General features: G+C 36.0%; 1 protein-coding gene across 11 annotated transcripts in view; it reads right to left on the minus strand.

The window, feature by feature from the left end:
• The window catches only part of Neo1 (neogenin 1), a 247,958-nt gene that overhangs the window by 158,778 nt on the left and 67,545 nt on the right, over positions 1-21,635 (minus strand). For all 11 annotated transcript variants that reach the window (XM_058573828.1, XM_058573827.1, XM_058573825.1 and 8 more), the window contains exon 2: positions 5,251-5,568. In XM_058573828.1, the coding sequence (XP_058429811.1) occupies positions 5,251-5,568 (318 nt within the window). The remainder of the gene's footprint in view (positions 1-5,250; positions 5,569-21,635) is intronic.

Genomic DNA, 21,635 nt, shown 5'->3' on the forward strand with positions numbered 1-21,635 from the left:
TACAGGAATAAAGAGTAAATAAGTTAAATGTACCAAGGATAATTGTAGTCAAGATTCCTCACAGTAGGAAAAGATGCAAATATTACAAATATGGAAAAGGACAAGGATAGAATAAATTCCAAGGTATTGGTCTACAATAAAGACATCAGATAAACTCATAGCTTTATATAACTACAGATACAGAACTATATGTAGATATAATATACAGATATAAAACTATTTGTGAAATATGCATATAGTTTACACACAGCTTATACATATGTATTTATATTATTATATTCCATACAGAGGATCCAGAATCAGTGTCACTCCAGTAGCAATAAGTACATATGGTGACTTTATCCTTATTTCCAAATAATATTCTCCACTACAAGGAATCGGCGCTTCTTGGAGAAATGGCTGATTCTAGGACCAGATCAGGAAAAGTACAAGAACAACCGGGTTCCTTCCTTTATGATATAAGGTAAAAACTCATAACATACAGTAAAGAACTACTCGAATAACAATGGGTATGTATAAAAAGACACATACAAATCAAGATTGAAGGGAGTTTCTTCTGGCTAAATCTGGAATAATGTAATACCAAAAGAGTCCAAGAGATACAAATGACACATGTAATCCTAGATCAACAGGAAAGAAGATGGCAAAGTTTCAGCTTTTGTTTTTTACTATAATAAACATTACCGAGACAATGTGAAATCTAAATTAAATGGTAGTATTGTATTGAGATTAATTTTCTGATTTTGATGGATGCCTGTCATTATTTAGGAAAATGTTCCTGTTTTTAGCAAACATACACCGATGTTATTCAGGTAGGGGTAACAGGGGCAACATGTCTGCAACTTACAACTATTAATGGTTCAGAAAAAATACATACTTGGGGAATGACACAACAGATGTGGTAAAATGTTAACAACTGGGCAATCTGGAAGAAGTTACATGAGATCTTTTTGTTCTATTCTTGAAACTATTCCTTAAGTTTAAAATTACTTCAAATAAAATGTTAACCAAAAACTGTGGTCATAAGAGCTCTATAGATGCCACAGAATGAAGAGACAGACAGGGTCAGTTCTGGAGTCACATGCCTGAATACAATTCCAACACCATCTTTCATGGCTGTTACAAAGTTGGCAAGCTATTTCGCCTGTCTCTCAGCCTCAATTTTGCCATCAGTAAAACGAGAAAAACAATAGGCTTCAGAGGGTCACATTTTAAAAATTATCTAACGTAAATAATTTACATATAATATACTGCTTATTGCATAAATACTCACTAGCTACTACTGTTTTAACAATATCTAAAAAGTGACTCATGAACCTATGCTCTGAACACAGCAAAATGTTTAAGGACCAGAAAACAAATTATGAAAAATAATTACAGATTTTCTAGTTTTATGATGGTAAATCATTCCAAATATAAATAACGTATGGGTTTTCTAGCCCTGGCACAATTTTTCCTTGTTTTTTTCTTTTAATTTCAAGGTGATTTTTGAAGAAATGAAATAAAGGCAAAATTATTCTAATATCTACTTTTAAGCAACCAGAAGAAAACCAGGAAAAAAGGGATTGACCAAGATAGATCCAAAATCTAATGAAGTCAGGGGAAAAAGGAATCTTAAATAAAACCAAAAACTGCTTCTATTTTGTTAAAGTTAAAAGGACTTCTGAGGTCTTATAAAAATGAGTAATTTTTAAAAGTATAAACCCACAACAACATATGGGGAACTGGCAGGCAAAAAATTTCAAAAAGTTTCTGAATAGGAAAAGCAGATGGGGCAACCAGCAACTGACATATCAAGGCAGAGAATGCTGCTGCTTCCTGTACTCACATGAGGGAAGTCAGTTGTCCTACTGCCTTTCAAGAGAAGAAATTGCAGAAGAAAAAAGAAATGAAAGTTAAGACATAGAATTGGCAAGAAGGTATTAACAACAACTGTATTCTCATTTCTCCCACCATGGGGCACAAAATATCACCCACAGCCAGGGTATTCTCTAGGCAGGAAAGCAGAAATTTCTGTTGTGGAGAAATCATACAGCCCAGAGAAAAAGCAGCCTTATGTTTAATTCTATGAACTATCTATTTAATGTTCTTTCAAGAACTTCCCTGCTTGCTAAACTTAGCTGGAATCAGTTTGAGTGTTTGCATATAAAAAGCTCTAAAAGAGTCTTTTAGAATGGTAATTTGACAGTATCATTTTTTAAAATTATCTTATTGATATACAATTTACATACCAGAAAGTTCACATTTAAAGTATACAATTCAATGAATTTTTCATATATGAAGAGGTGTGCAACCATTCACATCTAATTTCAGAACCTTTTTATCATTCTCAAAAGAAACCTTGCTCACTCCCCATTCCGTGTATTATTCCCCTCCCTATCCCTCATCACCACTAGACCATCCCTAGGTCAGCCTGAGAAAATGACTTAATCTACCTTCAATCTGTATAGATTTGCCAATTCTTGACAACTCCTGTATATGAGATCACATGAATGTGGTTCTTTATGACCTGCTTCTTTTTTTTTTTTTTTTTTTTAGAGAGAGAGATCCTTCAATATTTACTTTGTAGTTTTCGGCGGATACAACATCTTTGTCTGTATGTGGTGCTGAGGATCGAAGGCGGGCCGCACGCATGCCAGGCAAGCGCACCACCGCTTGAGCCACATTCCCAGCCCTATGACCTGCTTCAACCCAGCATAATATTTTTAGTTCATCCACGATGTCATATGAATTAAGACTTCGATTCTTCTTACTGCTGAAGAATATTCCATTGTATGAACAAACCAGACTCTGATACTCATTCACCACTTGATGGACACTTAGATTATTTCCCCTTTTGTGCTATTATGAATAATGCTGCCATGAATAGTCATGTGCAAATTGTTGTGTGGATGTAACTTTTTATTTCTCTTGAACAGATACCTTAGGAATGAAACTGCTGGATCTTATGGTAACTCTATAGTTAACATTTTGATGAAATGACAAACATCCACACACAAACAAGGTGCCCTATGATCCAGCAATCCCAATTTTAGTAATCTAGTTTACAGAAATGAAGATTTGCAAAAAAGCAGAAAGCAGTTCACTACAGTATTATCTATACCATCCAACAATTTTAACACACATACAACTCATCAAAAAATAACTGAATAAATCACAAATACAATACATCCGATGCAACTATTAAAAAGCACTTCCATTCATCCTTTAGATATATCCAGGCCAAGAGTGGGTTAAGTAACTCTCCTACAGAACCCTACAGTGACCACAGAACTCTCCCCTTCCTCTCCTCCTCCCTCCCCTGTACTAAGGATTACATTAAAACTGTCTGCTAAGATACTGTGTCAAAAATGTTTCCTGAAGAACATGAGAGCTAAATCTGGTGGAAAACGGACCAAAAAAAAAAAAAGGGGGGGGGGGGATAGAACCGCCAGGAGCAAAGGTCAAGGCAGAGAATAAGTGAAAAAAATAAATAAAGATCAAAATATTCAGCACTGCTAGTGCTAAAACTGTGCTGAGGGTCATGTGGTAGTACCAGTGGTAAGGGGGATAAAATGATAAGAAATTAGCCTGGAGAAATAGGTACCAGCTTGAAAAAAGAACCATGAGGCCTTTAAAAGGGTTAAAGGGTTTAGATAATAGCAGTGTTATTATCTAAATGAACCACTGAAGGGTGAGAAAGTGCTCTGACCACAGTGTGGAGACTAGATTGAAGGAAGAAAGAATGAGATGGCAGACAAGTAGATACAAGGCTGTGGTAAGGGAAGTTGAGGAGCTGTCTCAAGAAGAAGAAAGTATAATGATACAGAAAAATTGGGAGGCAGAATTCAGTGGATTTGGTGATGAGATGTAGGGGACAGTTGAGAGGAAGGAGTCATGAGTAAAACTCAGATAAAAAATATTTAAGAACATAAATAATAACCAGAAGCCTAGCCATAATGACACTGTAGAAGTCATTATGCTAGTTTATTTATCATACACGTTGGAGAAAGCATGGCAGATGGGTGAGAGAAAGGAAGGATGAGAGAAAGGAGGAAAATGAAAAATGGAAAATTGCCAAAGAGACCATTTATTTTTCTCCTCTGATTTTTGCATCTTCAATTTGTGATTATGGAATAATTACAGTGTCTTTTTGTCATACCCAATTCAACTTTTGAGTATTTAACTCTTAAGACAAAAAGAGTTATCATCCTCTGAATGAATGAGCAATACGATCTGGAGTGAGTAGGAGATCAGCAACTATAACTCGAAAGAGAGAAAGAGATAGGAGACTACTGTCTCAATCCAGTGAGATTCCATTCTCATATGCCAGCATTTCATCAAGTGAGAATAAACACAGGATTTACAGGAAATTCCATTTTCTAAAACATGACCCTTAAGAAAAACTACTTCATTTGGAATTCAACTAAAGGATCACTATATGTATCTTAAGAAACACTCGTGTTCACTACAAAGCAGACATGACTTATTTAGAAACCACATCTTATTTCTCTAGATTCTTAATTTCTCTTAACACTTTTCATCATTATTCAAATAAGGATGTTCCAAAAGGGAGTGAATATTCTTCCCTTTACAAGTTTCTGCTCTTCACCTTAATATATATACGTGTGCGCACGCGCTATAAATTTTCAATTAGTTAATTATATGCCCATCCCTTGGTTAAGGCATAAAGGCACCAGGATTCTGGCTTCACTATAAGTTTCAGAAAACTATCCCAAATTATTATGCTTGGTAGGATAAAAGTCAGCTGTCAAAGTGATACAGTTTTTCTATATAGCTTCTGCCATTTCCAAGTTATAAATTAAACAAAACAAAACAAACAAACAACAACAACAAAAAAAAAAAAAACTGTCATACCTCTGATACCAACTATACCATAAAACAAGCTGAGTTGGACATTGTGGCATATGCCTAATCCCAGTGGCTCAGGAATCTGAGGCAGGAGAATACCAAGTTCAAAGATAGCTTCAGCAACTTAGCAAGGCCCTAAGCAACTTAGCAAGACCCTGTCTCAAAAAATAAAAAAACGGGCTAGGGATGTGGCTCAATGGTTAAGCACCCCTGGGTTCAATCCCCAGTACCAAAAACTACTAGCTTCTTCCATACAGAACTGAACAAGCCCTAACATAGTACTATACTATTTGTTAAATGTTCTTTTATCAATTAAATGAAAACTCCAAGAAATGCTTTTATTTAGATTTATCCTATATAAAAATATGATTTGCAAGCAAATCACTTAATAAAACTTACCTGCTACTGTTAGCTTGGCTGTTCTGCTGACAATAGTTCCAAGACTATCAACAGTGGCCACACACTGATAATAGCCTTCATCAGGTTTATTGTGTTTGGAATGCACCACATTGCTGATAAATAAAGATCCATCTGGAAGAAGCTGGCGTCGATCATCTGATACTAAGTTTAGAAAAGTTCCATCTTTTTTCCATTCAATTTTTGGAGAAGGCTCAGAGTATGCTGAACAATTTAATATAACAGAGGAGCCTCTAACCGAGAGTGTATCCACTGGTTCCACCAGAAAATAAAATGGAGTGAATGTTCGAATGCTGGCACCTACAAGAATAAAGAAAAAGAACAAATTAGGCAAAACTTCCTCCTACCACTTCTGTAAGAAACTAAAACATGTTCACAAATTATTTCTAAGCACTTATATTCTTTAGGTATGATACATAAATATAATCACTTTACTCTGAATATCTAATAAGCAAAATTTACTTCTTATTAGCAAAGTCGAATTTGACTCATTTAGAACATCAAAAAAGAAAACCTTCTATTTGAGATAAGTCTTCTTAGATGATGTAACTATTAAAAGTTTTATTTCAAACTCCACAATGGATTTATAAATATTTAAAATTGGTGTATGCAAAGTGAAATTTTCTATAGAACATGAAGCAGAAAATTGAAACAATTCTTTGTTAAGCTTTTTATGTTTACTGACTGCCTATATTCTGTTCACAAATTCACTATTAATAGCTCTTCTGCATTTTCTAATAGATTATTTATTCTATTGAATTAAAAGCAATCTTTGGGGCTGGAGTTGTAGCTCTGTGGTTGAGCAGTTGCCTAGCATGTGTGAAGCACTGGGTTTGATTCTCAGCACCACGTAAAAATAAATAAAATAAAGGTCCATCAACAACTTTAAAAAAAAATTTTAAAAAGCAATCTTTGATCATGGCTATCACATTTTGAGAATATCCTTTTTCTATTTGGCCTTCCAATTTTTCTTATAAGAAAATAAAAAATTATAAACTACATAAAATTAAATCTGGTAGAATTACAAAGGTCTTTATCCCAAGATTATAAAAAATTTTAGTCTTGCTTTTGTTCTCTTAATTTTATTGTTTCATTTTCTACATTTAATTTTCATCTAGAATTCACTTTGATGTAAAGAACACAGGAGAAATCAGAAACTTTTCTAAGTGTCTGGTCAATTCTTTAAACATGCGAAGAACAAAATTTAAAGAAAACATTTATTACAAACTTTATCTCAGGGAAAGTTTTCCAACTTAGAGCTTTACCTCTTTCCTTAAAACACACACACACACACACACACACACACAAAACTCTTGCTGATTACCTTGCCTATAAATAGCTCAAATCATAATCAAGTTTCTTCATCAGAGAAGTCTAGTCCAAAAAATGACAGTAAGACTGTTTCTCAAATACATAAACACATCCCTTACTTATAATTTACATTATGAATTTAAGAATGGCACTGATTTTGAACTATAAAATGAGTGATTAGTTCTAAAAAGTATGAAATACAGTGGCAGAAGTAATGATATTCAATTATTTAATATTCAATTAATATTCAATTGCTTATAGCAATAAGCAAATATCAATTCCAAATCCAATCACTTATCACTCCACCTCCAAACATAACAAAGGGATGTTAGAAAAGAATTTCACATCTCCATCCCCATTTTATGACTATGAAATACATTTCTCAAGTCCAAAACTCTTGAAAAATGAGCTTAAGAATTTTTTTCAAAAGTAACCTGCATTATTTTCTTTCTTATTACTATTAAAATTTTTATATTGCATTAATATACTAATACTAGAGTAAAATAAATCAAAATGTAAGCAAAAGGGAAGTACAATATCATAGCTTAAATTATGGTTCTTTTTCTTTCCTGTATAACTATTACATCTTTATAATGACACCTGAATTTAAATACAGGAACTTAAAAGAAATAAATGTATTAGGTTGGCAGTCAAATGTGCAAATTAACTATTTCAAATATTTTATTACAGATACTAATAAACAAAACCCAAAACTTTTTTTTAAATTCAAACTTTTGCCACTTAAAATACCAATATATATATCAATTTAAACATATTATAGTCTAACATTCTGCCTTGCTTTGATTTTTTCATTTTAAAAATCCATATCCATTAAAAACCAACTTGAACAAAAAACTACATATAGTCAAAAAAATAAGGTAAAATTGTATTCATAGGGAAGCTTATAAAATGCCTTTGAAAATACGGGCATTTTACGGGCTGGGATTGTGGCTCAGTGGCGGAGCTCTTGCCTAGTGTGTATGAAGCACTGGGTTTGATTCTCAGCTCCACATAAAAATAAATAGTTGCCTGTTGACAACTAAAAAAATATTAGAAAGAAAGGCATTTCAAATTTTTACCAAAAAAAATTCATTCTATATTATTTAGAATACATAGCATTACTTAAATATTTATGGATATCATTTTTGTATTTTATTGCTCTAGTAGGATGGCAGTGATCTAAGATACTCTCTCTTCGCCTAAAACCTATCAAAAGGTTTACCACTGCCTTTTATGTGAAAGTCTAAAGAAACTCCTTAAGTGGACCTCCACTATGTGACCTGGCCTCTGCCTATCTCCTGCCCCCTTGCCATCACTCACTCTCCTACTGGTCCTCCTCAAGCTTCTGTCCCCTTTGCACCAACTAGTCCTGCCACTACCTTTCTCTCCAGTCAACACCTTGGCTTCCTTCGGGCTCAGCTTAAACATAACTTTCCCTGAAGTGCTGTCTATCCCCAGTGCCCAGAAAGATTGGTTCACCCTATTACATGCAAGCATAGCATATCCTTTATCCACACAGCACCTCAAATGTTCTTAATCTTTAAACAGTAACAACATATTTGTTAAGGCAGAGAGGTTCTGAAACTTTCTTAGCTCCTGGTGCTTATTTTCTCAGTACATTTGTTCACAAATTCCCTAGGCCAAAAGGAAAATCTAACAGTTCCATTTATTTAATATTTAGGTGTTACTATAGTGACCCAGCCACATCAATGTTCATAGCAGCTCAATTCACAATAACTAAACTATGGAACCAGCCTAAGTATGCTTCAACAGATGAGTGGGAAAAAAATATGGTATATGTATGTATGCATATATATATATATATATATATATATATATATATATATATACATACATATACACACACACACACATATATACATATACACACACACATATACATACACAAGGGTATACTACTCATCCATAAAAAGAAATGAAATTATGGCATTTGCCAGTAAATGGATGGAACTGGAAACTATCATGCTAAGTTAAATAAGCTAATCCCCCAAAACCAAAGGCCAAATGTTCTCTCTAATATGTGGATCCTAGCTCACAATAAGGAGGTGAGGGAGGAGAGATAGGGAAGAATAGAAGTATTTTGGATTAGACAAAGGGGAATGAAGGGAATTGGTGGGGGGGGGGGGGCAATAGGAATAGGAAAGACAGTAGAATGAATTGGACACTACTTTCCTGTGTGATTACATGACCAATGTGATTCTACAACATGTACAACCAAAAGAATGAGAAGTTATACTCCATATTTGTATAATATGTCAAAATACATTCTGTTGTCATGTATAATTAATAAGAATTTTAAAAATGAAAAAAAGTTAAGGGCATACAAATGATAAGTATTTCTGTCCTAACAAGTTAGTAGTAACCTTCTGAAAAAATAATACACATTAACTGAAAAAAAACTCTAATTTCTTTTTTTAATAACCACAATCAGTTATTATGGGATATATGCACCTATTGGGCATTACACATCTTCTCAAATTCAGGAATTATTTTAGATACTGCCACATACATTTCCTATTCCACAATGATTTCTACATGGCACTTTCTTTTTATCACAGCAAAAACTAAAAGCCCAATTTCACAAAGAATCACAGCAATGAAATGAAAGTCGGAAAACAGAATATTCAAAGCATCTTGCAGTGTTCAACAGATGTTGCTGTTTCCGTAGAAAGTATGAATTATGCCTGGAAGTTCTCTGAGGTACCCTAGGGTATCTTAGGGTACAGTTTGTGAACTACAGGCTAGAGATCTACCTTTTTGCACTGTTTTATTCAACCATATTTCAGTATCTACCTAACACAGTGGATGATAGCAACCTCTAGATTATATAACTAGATAATTTCTAAAAACTTCCACTAGTCAAAGTATTAATAAGATCACAGGTTCCGTTCTAACCCTAGCCAATTAGTATCACTCTCTCTTGTGCTAAGATTTAATAACGAACAGAGTTTTTATAAATTCTGGTGAGTTTTTAAAAAATTATATGGAAGAGCTAGGCTCCATGGTGCATGTCTGTAATCCCAGCAACTCAGAAGTGGAGGACAGGAAGATTCCAAGTTCAAGGCTAACTTTGGCAACTTAGAGAAACCCTGACTCAAAATAAAAATTTTAAAAAGGCTGGAAGTGTATCTCAGTAGTACAGCACTCCTGGGTTAACACACATATACACACACATAGTAAAAGAAAGCCAAGAAAAGCCAAAATACTTTTATAGAACAAAGTAACGGACTTCATTCATCAGTTAACAATATTTACAAAATATAAATATTTTGTAACTAAGCCATTATAGTTCTTGAACAGGGGATTAAAAAAAAAGTCATGAAATCGGCTATAAAGCCTAAAAACAGAGAAGTACATATCTTAAAATGCATTGTGCAATAGAGATGACATTTTAAATCAACCGGAGAAAAGAATGAACTATTCCATAAATGTTATCAGGACAACTGTTATCCTAGTCATATGGGGGAAAAAATGAGATACATACATCAGATAATAGTCAACATTTATGTTTCCATGTACCAGATACTATCTGAAACACTCATCTTCCCTATTTTCCAATCTTGTAAATTCATTTCAGCTTCGTTACGACCTGAGGAGATAGGTCTTACTGTCATTCCCATTCAGGAGAGGAAAATTAAAGCACAAAAATGCTAAGTAACTTGTCGAAGGTCACATGGGTAACAACAGAACCAGAGTCTGTGATCTTAACCACTACACTTTAATGCCACTGAATACAAAAATAAAAATGCATTCCAGGCATATAAAAAATAGGTAATAAGAATCTTTGAAGATATTTTAGGAAAACAGGAGCACAGTCCTGGAATTAGACAAGCTTTTAAATCAAAACATAACAGCTCAGAGTTAGGAAAGAAAAAATAGATGAGCTTCACTTTCCTGCATTTAAAACACAATGCATACACTTTTTTAATGGCAAAATACGGAAACAAAGCAGACAAAGAATGAACTGGAGGAAAAAAAACAAACTATATCACCTACAACAGAAAAGGAGTTTAGAAGTTTAAACCACTCAACAGAAAAATGGCTAAGACTATATTTCAGTAAGTCTTTATTTACAAATATATGTGGTAGGATGGATATGATCCATCAACTATAGTTCAATGATCCCACCTGCCTTAGAATATTATGCAACAAAAAATGAGCTGTATTTCTGTTGATCTGGAATGAGTTTTGTGATAAACAAAAAAAATGCCGATGAATATAAATTATACGATGTCATATGCATATCATTATGTGAGCATTGGGGTAAGTAGGAAGTGTATATCGGATTGTCAACACATATTATTGGCAGGGGAAGAATAGAAAGGGATTTAAAAAATCTCCTTTTTGCATATAAAATAATCTCATGATAAAAAATCAGTTTGTTAGACAATCCTTTCTTGGGAACAGAGGATTATTTTTTTAAAGATCTATTACCATTTTTTTAACCACTTTTTCTTTGTCATAGTAGGAGGGTTATAGATGCTCCCTAGCTGACTTCATATAAAAACTGTCCTTTGTTTCTCACCCGGGTCCAGATTTCCCATCCATGTAGGTTTGCTTAATATTAGTTTATTATGGCCAGAGTCACTGGACAAATTATTCTGAAATAAGCTTAATGATCTTTGTCTGCTATCTTCTGTATTCCCAAGTCTCTGCAAATTTCTCACTTCTTAATGGAGTAGCTCACTTCTTGATAGATTAGTCCTCACTTTTTGATAGAATACTTCACACCTCTTGATAGAATTCCATCTTCTAAAAGTAAAATAACCACAGGGAACTTGTTTCAGTTGTAAACCCCTTCCTCCAAATATCAACAAATCACCATCACTCACTATATATCTTAATTATGTGGCCAATAATAATTCTAAAATTTATTGTACACCAAGTAAAAATATAACATATGGTTTTGAATACCAGCAAAAATAAAGTATATCTGTCCTATTAGCTAAAGAGGTTTGAAATTTAACAACAAAAATGCAGAGAAAGAAAAGCATTTTTGTACACCTACAAATTAAAGCACTGTTTAATGTTCTTCAGTATAAGAAATTTACCTCTTTATTATAACTAAGAGGTCTTCATATTTCTTCTGACCATTCCATCCCATCCAGTCTCTAAATGCTATAGTTCATGTGTCCCAATCCTTTAGTATCTACTATCACAATGTAGTTCAACTTCTTGATTCAAGTTCTCAATTTATACTTAAAGTTGAAAAACTGGAAAAATTAAAATAATTTAACATTCAAAGAGCTCAACTAAATGCATTCATGTTATCGATTACTCGCAGACAACACTGAAGAGTTGACAAATTATCTGCCACTTTGCTATATAAAAATTAGTGCTCCTTGCTCCTGAGCTCAGCATCTCTCTGCTCTCTACAACTAATCCCTTTGAAGACTGAATCTACCTCCAAAACTCATCTTCCCTAATTTTCCAATCTTGTAAAACATCTCCCCTGGGGGGAAAAATATATAATTAATCATTAATATTGTTAGATCACTGTGTTGAATAAATACATAGTTTTTTAAATAATACTCTTGTTTTGGGGAGAGAGAGAGAGAGGGAGGGAGGGAGGAAGGGAGGAAGGGAGCGAGGGAGGGAGGAAGGGAGGGAGGGAGGGAATTTTTTTAATATTTATATTTTAGTTTTCGGTGGAAACAATATCTTTTTTTATATTTTATTTGTATGTGGTGCTAAGGATCAAACCCAGCGCCCTGCGCATGCCAGGCAAGCGCGCTACCGCTTGAGCCACATCCCCAGCCCCAGCCCCAAAACACATAGTTTTTAAAAAACTTTGTGGTATACAAAGTATACCATAAAAACAGTGAATAAAATCTGGATCTGAAATACTTGCTCAGCATCATAATGTCCTCTAGAGAAATTCAATTTCTGCAGGATGACAATTTTAAACTTTGATATGTTTCCATTTACAGCATCTACCTTCCTAATCATTCCCCCAAATTAAAAAAAAAACTGAATTCATTTATTCAACAAACATTATAAATAACAGTGCTTTCCTTTTCTTTAACTTTTAGTCTTTCTCCTCTTCTCCTTCACCCCCATGAGAAGGAAAGAAAAGGAAAGGGAGGAAGAAAATAAGAAGAAAGGAAGAGAGAAAAAAAAACAGACACAGTGATATGGGGGGAAAATGAGAAAGTGAAGTCAGACAGACATGGTTTTGAATCCTAGCTCTGCTATGTTAGTTATTTTATTTCTGTGTCTATGATTTTCTTCCCTATCAAACAAGAATAATTATGCCACCTTTCAAAAAATTTCCTGTAAAGGTGACTGGGGATATGTATAAAGCTCCTGTGACACTGTTTGGCAGGTCTTCAGCAAACAGTAACTACTCATAGTACAAAAGCCTACAAAACTGCCAACAATCTAGGACCTTAGTTTTAATCAATCATATTTTGGAAATTATCATGCATAAAATAATATGGACCTTATTTTACATTTTCAATACCATTCTGACAACTGTTACGTATAAACTTGTGGTTTTAAAATTTTTCTTTCAATTGATACACTAAAACATTGAAATTATATATATTATTGGGATACCATGTTATGTTTTACATGTATGTACATTGCTTAATGTATAAATCAGGTTAAAGAGTTATCTCCTGAAACATCTGTAATTTCTTTGTGGTGAAAACTTCCAAAATCCTTTCCTCTAGTACATTATTGCTAGGTATAGTCATCTACTGTACTGTACAACAACACATCAGAACTTCTTACTCTTATCTTGGTATCCATTGATCAACATTTGCCCATCCCCTCAATACCATTCCCGCCTCCAGTAAACCATCATTCTACTCTCAACTTCCCTGAAATTACTTTGAGTCCACATATGAAATCAGTTTTAGAGTCTACATATTTAGTTGTTCATGGACCTTTATTTACTTATTTATATGTGGTGCTTGATAATCAAACCCAGTACCTCCTCACACATGCTAGGCAAGTGCTCTACTGCTGAACTACAACTCCAGCCCCTCCACCTGTTTCTTTTTACTCTTCTAGAATGTTTTTGGTTCGTACTATATTTCTGTTTAGACAGCACAGGACCAGACCATGTTATCCTCCATTAACATACTTTAACATTCTTTAAAAAAGACAGTTGTACTATTCTGAAAACGGTAAAAATTAACAGAATTTTGATGGCAGACATAAGGGATCAAAACAAAGCTCTCTCCTTAGATGTTACATGTAAATAATTGGTCTTCTACAATAAACAGAAATTAAGTAATATTTAAGCAACTATCAGCATGCTATCTTTAATACCTTCTCAAAATTATCTATTTAGAAACAAAGCATTTTAGAAACTTTTAGTTAAAAGTTGCCATAATAATTGACTAATAATAAAGAAAAAGAGTAGTCACATGATTTGAGTGTCACCCACAAACTACTTATTAATAAAAAGGGAGAAACTAACTGTACCTATGGACAGATCTGGAGTCACATGACTTGAGTGTCACCCACAAACTATTTATTAATTATAAAGGGAGGTGCCGCAGTCTGGCTGGGCACAATCAGGAGCCACTTGTCAAAAGAAACTAACTTTATTTTTAGAACCACACACGCCAAACAAAATAGCCTCTCAGGAAAAACCCTCAGAGCCTCAACTGCCACCACCGGCTTTCCACAAGCCTCTCTCTCCAACACAAGCTTCTCCCCACCTCCCACAATCCTCCTGCTCTTGAGGCCGATTGGCTGGGTCACGTGGGCAGAGTCAAAAAAGTCCCCCAATGAGCAGCTCCGTGGTCTGAAAGGGCAGGGAAACAGCCCAATGAGCATCACCGCAGAGGAGCCAATCAGCTAGATGTTGCTGGGGCCGAGGAGCCAATCAGTTAGATGTTGCTGGCGCTGCTGTGAGCCAATCATCAGCCAGCAGCTGGAAGTTTGTTGGCAGCTGGAAGTTTGCTGGGGCCCCTTTGGCTGTGGCTCTCAACAGGGAGGAACTAACTGTACCTTTACTATGGACAGATCTGGAAATTATCATCTTAACTAAGGGATCAAATTCAGTATTACCAAGTAGTGGAACAACCTGGCATCACATATGTACTGGTGTGATGTAATAAGAAGCATGTGGTATTTTTTGCTAAGTACCTAGCCTAAATCTAAGCAAGAAGAAATAATTACACAGATTTGAAATTAAGGCATTCTACAAGACAACTCCTTTCAACTCTTTAAAAAATAAAGTCAGTATCATAAAAACAAACAAAAGCAAGAGGATTGTACTACATGAAAATCGACTCACAGAAACATAACAAATCAATAAGCCAACCATTACTGGATTCTAGAGTGCAAAAAAAAATTTGGGGAATATCAGTGATTTTAAATTTTGACAATATTATATAATATTATTAATTTTAATTTCCTAGATGTGATTAATAATAGTATTGTCCTATAGGAAAATGCCCTTATTTCTATATATTTCTGTAATATTAAAATGTTAAAAGAAAATACTGTTGGGTTGTTGACTTTCTAAGCTATCGCAATATACCAGAAACTGCAACATGCTGCATATTCTCTTAGGAATAAAGACTCAAGAAAATTCTACCTCCATCCAGAAAAGTTACAACTCATAAACTTAATACTCTGGGTATAATTGATTTTTATGTAAATTTATACCACATTTCCATATAATTAAAGATTTACAAATTAATAACAAGATACATTTTAAGGAAAATATTCCAAATTTTTCATTTCCAAATAACAACCTATTGACTACCAAACATAAATTTAACTTATTTGAAGAGATATTTTGTTTACATGACAATAAACGTAACATCTTTATTTTTTAATAAGACCATAATTTATTCTACCATGCTACAAATAAGACCTATTACTTTATTTTTCTATATCAAAATTAACCATTACTGCTGGGCATGGTGGCACACACCTGTAATCCCAGCGGCTCAGGATCCCAAGTTCAAAGCCAACCTCAGCAAAAGCCAGGTGTTAAGTAACTCCGTGAGACCCTATCTCTAAATAAAACACAAAATGGGGCTGCGAATGTGGCTCAGTAGTCAAGTGCCCCTGAGTTCAATCCCCAGTACTCAAAAAAAAAAAAATTAACCATTACTTCTCATTGCTATTTCAAAAGTGTACCTCTAGTTACCACATCTGTAGCTCAGGGAAACTAGATAAAATAAACTAAGAATTAAGTAGATTAAAAAGCTCTGAATAGGGGCTGTGGATATGGCTCACTGGTAAAGCATGTCTAAGACCCTGGATTTGACCCCCAGCACCATAAGGAAAAAACAAAACAAAACAAAAACTCTAAACAATAATCTAATTACCAAAGATCTCTAGGTCCAAAAAGGTACATTACATTTTTAGAGAATAGACTTATAAGATTTCTAGACTTGAAGGGATCTTTAAAATACCTGAAAAAATTCAACATAAAGAAGGCAGTTTGGCTCATAGTTTCAGTGTATGGTCTGTCAAGCATACACTGAAAATTAACACTTAACAGTGTTAAGCACTGTTGTTTTTGAGTCTGTGGTAAGGCAGAACATTGGTCAAGGACAATGTGATGGAATATTGCTGTTTACTTCATGACAGGAAGGGGTGATGAGAGGGAGGGAGAAAGGGGGAGGGAGAAAAAGAAAAAGGGGTTGGGGAGAGGCTGGAAACAAAAGTATGTCCTTCAAAGACAGGACTCCAATGTTGTACTTCCTCCAACTAGGCTACACCTCCTGAACTTTCCATCACCTCCCAATAGCACCTCCACCTAGGGACCAAGCCTTTAACACCTGATCCTTTTGGAGATATTCCAGATTCATACTATAATATGAGTACTATATGTTAAGCACTTAGGCTAAGACAAGATACTTAGTCCTGCCCTCAGAATGCCTAAAGTAGAAGAGACACACAATGATACAATGCAAACAATCACAGAATAGTGTGGTAGGAGCCATGACAGGATGTATACAAGGTGCGGAGAGAGTGCCTAGAGAGTGAAAGATGACATGCCCACAAACTGATGGGAAACCTGAGGACTAAGTAGGAATAAGCCAGTGAAGAAACAGAACACACCCTCTTAGAGAAAAGAGCAGAGACAGAAGCCTAGAAACAATCGACAGCAGCTAAAGTGCCAAGTACACATGAAGTTACACATGAAATTAAGAAGTTTGGAAGTTAAGGAGGTTGGCTAATACTTTGAAGGGCTTCAAGATTAAAAGTGAAGATCACATTTACTATTTATTAAATGGATCATTTTTTCTGCAAAATTAGTTTGACAATGACAAGACTAGAAATAGTAAAACTGGTTAGGACGTCATGCAGTACTCTGATGAAGACCTGTTTGGCAAAGTAGCAATAGAGACTAAGAAGTGGGCAGATCTGATAAAGTTTTAGGGTGGAATCAATAAGCACTGGAGACCAGATAAAGGTAAAAATGAGGATGAGAATAAATGTTGAGAGAGGGCAATGGAGGAGTCAAAGATGACAGACAAGTTTATGGCTTTTACAGTGGCTGAAATAGTCATGCCAATCAATGAGGAAGAGGACATAGTGAGGGAGATCTTGTGTTGCTAAAACTTGGGGATTTCAAGTGACATGCATAGACAGGAACTCAGAAGAGTTTCAGGATGAAGACACATGTCAAAACTAAAGTGCACGGAAAAATGAGACCAAGTTTTGTACAATACCAGCATATAAGAGATAGACAAAGAAAGAAACACCTGCAAAAGTCCCAGAGGACAGAGAACATGGGAACATGGCATCCCAGAAGCCAAGGAAATGTTTCAAGGAGGATAAAGTGCTGAGAGTAAATAAGACTGGGTCCCCATTCAACAGATACACACTGAGAAGATCACTGATGGTCTACACAAAAACAGGTTGAGTAGAATGGGGTGAGAATAGAGAGAGCACTAAAATGGGGAAACTGGATCACTGCACTGCACTGGAAACCCACTGGTGGTTATCACTGCATTTAAAGTTCAATTATGAGAATGTGGTTTTATCAAGTAGAAAGGGAAATAAAAGAGACATTTAAAATGGAATATTTCTAGGCAGATGGGATGAAAGTGACAATGAAGTAGTAGGATTAAAGACATGAGTAAATAGTGATCTATGGGAATTACAAAAGAAAAGAGAAGAAATAAACAGGAGTAAACTGAAATGGGTAAAAATGGCACAAGTACAATGCCAGAAACCAGGAACAACTAAAGACTATGGTGAGACCGGTATATTACTTAATATTTCAGCTTCACTGAGCAATGCCAAATGATGAAGGAATAGTTGTAGAAGCTGATATTTGAACTGGCATGAATGAGAAGTCACTGGAGATAAGTAAAAAAAAAAAGATATTGGAAAAGGAAGCCAAGTAAACACTCAAATTATCCAGAACAAGGTAGACTTGGAATGGAAAGGAAGATTGCTAAATAAGATCCAAAAGTTTTAGTGAATAAAAGTGAAATGTAAGTATAAATAGTGAACAAGAGAAGTACAGAATAATAGAATTCAGTGTCCCACACATTGGAAGACCAATAATTTTTAAAGAGAGTAACTAGTTCACATTTTTTAAAGCTATTTTTCCATTATTCTTCAACAATCAGCTATCTTCTAGAGAGTTAGTTAATACTGCTCTAAATATCTCTGAGAGTACTTTCCTTGTGGAAAACAAGTATTACAGATCTTATTCAAGTACACTACCATATGTCTACATATTGTTAACAAGTTCAACTAAAAAACATCTGAATAAAGATGCATTAATTTTCAAACACAAACAGCACATGAATAATTTATTGAAAGTTTCTGCCATCATCAGCTTCACTAACAAATAATATTTATGAAATTCCACAGGACAGGAGAGACCCAACATGGCAGCTGGTGGGGAGGAAGCACTTTCAGTACCTCCGTATTAACGGGATCAGAGAGACGCATTAATACGCCTAGATTCTACCTGCTGAGAAACTTGTAGCAAAATTCCGCTGAAAGGAGACCTGCCGGGAATTAGTAAGTTTATTGGAGGTGACAGTTTGCCCCAAACGAGTGAATCTCAGCCATGCGGCGCAGAGGTCCAGTCCCGCCGGCCACCGCCGAACGGCCACCGCCCACCTGGCTCTGCGAACTGCCCCCCGCCGGCCCGGCTCAGCCAGCAACGTGAAGGGAATCTAACCAAGCCTTTATGAAACAGCGAACCGAGAACTAAAACCAGAGATTGAGTCAGACCAGAGACAAGCCAGTCCCACCCCTCCCTTCGGACACTCCGGCAAGGAGCCTGGGACCCGCCATAGCAGAGAAGTGACGTCACCAGAGTTCGGCCAACGAGATTCCTTCCCAGCAGAATCTACTTTAGCAGGTGTGTGACTCCCACCCCCATCAAATACAAACAACCGGGAAACTTCAAAAATCTCTCCGTGGGCGTGACCGTAAGGGCCAAGGGACTCCCGACCCCCAACTCCCCCTACCGCCAGTGGCATGGGCATGACTGTAGGGGTGGAGGGAAGCAGAGAAGACTCCCCACCCCCAACTCCCCCAACCGCCAACGGACAGGGCGTGACGGTAGGGGCGGAGGGAAACAGAGGGCACTCCTGACCCCCAACTCTTCCTATCGCCAGCAGAGTGGTCGTGATTGTAGGGGCTGAGGGAAGCAGAAGGGATTCTCAATCCCCAACTCCCCATACCACCAGTGGCGACACCCAAGGTCTTAGCCGCCAGTTTCCGAGGGCATGCCCACCAAAGGGGTCCGGAAAAATTAAACTATTGGCTCCCAGACCACAGCTCCACAGAACTGGGGCTTAGATGAATGACAGAGAGAGTGCTCAGTCATTCAGGAAATAGGGCACGCGGTGGGGCTGAAAGTGTAACCAGATCCTTGGGGAACTGCCTCCGGTGAGCAGGAGGTGGCTGGCTGGCAGGAGGAAGGGGAGGAGGGGCCGGAGAAGTGAAATGGCTCTGGACTAACAGGATTGAGAGACTCCCAGGAGCTGCCTTACAGGGATTGCTGTCGACACATAGAGGGCAGAAGCTCAGCTCGGAGGGCACAGCTCCGCCTACTGGAAGAGAAGAAAATGGATCTCTAAGACCTAATTTTATTTCTTATTTTATTTTATTTTGTTTTTTATCTCCCCTTTTCCTTCTTTCTTTACCTTTTCAAGTTTTATTGTTCTTTCCATTCTCCTCTAACCTATCTATCTCCCTCTCTTTCTTTCTTTTTAAGAGCACCTTCCTTCCCCTACCCCCCAACTTTCATCCCAAGCATTACGTCCTCCATTACATGTAATTGTCTAAATGCAAATAAGTGAATGTTTCGGGGCTGTCTATAGGGCTCCTAAATACCTAGCTACTACCAACACCCTGATCCAAACGACTGTTAGTATCCCCCTTCAGTAGAGCAATCTTATAAAGTAGCCAAGACATACTAACCCTTATACCATCATAGCACCTAAAAAACATAAAGTCCTAAGAACAAACAACAAATCACTACATGCATACAGAATCCAGAAGCCTTTTATAAATCGAATGAATCAGCTTTAAAGTACAATAAAGCCCAACATCTCTAGGCATAGTCTCCCACCACAAAGGAGACACAACAGAGATATATAAAGCCAAAACAAATTTATAGGAGTAAGCAAAAACACAGCAGTCAAACAGAGCTGGGAAGTAACGTGAACAACATGAAAAAACAAGGGAAAAAAGGATTACAAACAATGCAGGACAACTTAAATCTACAGGAGGACCTAGAGGCATTAGAAAAATGGACAGAGAAAGAACTCAAGGCATACCTAACTCAGATGGAAAGGAATATTAGAGAAGACATGAGACAGCAGTCCAAGCATTGAAAGTATATTTTGAAAATGAAATAAATAAACAAATCCAAATGGCAAAGAAAGAGCTCTACCAGGAGATAGAGATTTAAAAAAAAAATCAAACATTAATCCTAGAAATGCAGGAAACCATAAACCAAATTAAAAACTCAAACGAGAATATCACAAATAGACTAGATCAAGTAGAAGTCAGAACATCAGATAATGAAGACAAAGTTTATCAACTTGAAAAGAATATAGTCAACCCAGAAAGGATGCTTAAAACTCACGGGCAATCTATCCAAGAGATATGGGATGTCATAAAAAAAACAAACTTGAGAGTCATTGGGATAGAAGAAGGTATAGAGGTCCAAACCAAAGGAATGGAAAACCTATTAAATGAAATAATCCAAGAAAACTTCCCAGAGATGAAAGATGGAATGGATTGCCAAATCCTGGAAGCTTACAGGACCCCAAACATTCAAAACGGTGATAGACCAACTAGAAGACACATAATTATGAAAATATCCAACATACACAACAAGGAGAGAATATTAAAAGCTACGAGAGAAAGGAGGCAGATTACATTCAGGGGTAAACCAATTAGGTTACCGGCTGATTTTTCATCACAGACTTTGAAAGCAAGAAGATCCTAGAACAACGTATTTCAAACGCTAAAAATAATGGATTCCAACCAAGAATACTGTATCCAGCAAAATTAAGCTTCAGATTTGACAATGAAATTAAAATATTTCACGATAAACAAAAGCTAAAAGATTCGCAGCCAGAAAACCAGCACTGCAAAGCATTTTGAGCAAAATACTACAAGAAGAGGAATTGAAAAATAGCACCCAAAACTAACAGTGGGAGGTATCTCAGTAAAGGGGGAGAAAAATAACCAAAGAGGAAAAACTAGCCAAACTAAAATAAATAAATAAATAAATAAACATGACTGGAAGTACAAACCATATTTCAATTGTAACCTTAAATGTTAATGGCATAAATTCACCAATCAAAAGACATAGGCTAGTAACCTGGATTAAAAAAACAAACCAAACAATATGCTCCCTTCAGGAGACTCATATGATGGGAAAAGACATACACAGGCTGAAGGTAAAAGGTTGGGAAAAATCATACCACTCACATGGCCCTCGGAAGCAAGCAGGAGTGGCCATACTCATATCGAATAAAATCAATTTCAAACCTAAGTTAATCAAAAGGGATAAAGAAGGACACTATATACCGTTAAGAGGAACCATCCACCAACAAGACATAACAATT

Source organism: Marmota monax, unplaced genomic scaffold (genome assembly GCF_021218885.2).
Source record: "Marmota monax isolate L192 unplaced genomic scaffold, Marmota_monax_Labrador192_F-V1.1 WCK01_AAM20220418_F8-fsc00111, whole genome shotgun sequence".
NCBI classification, from domain to species: Eukaryota; Metazoa; Chordata; class Mammalia; order Rodentia; family Sciuridae; genus Marmota; species Marmota monax.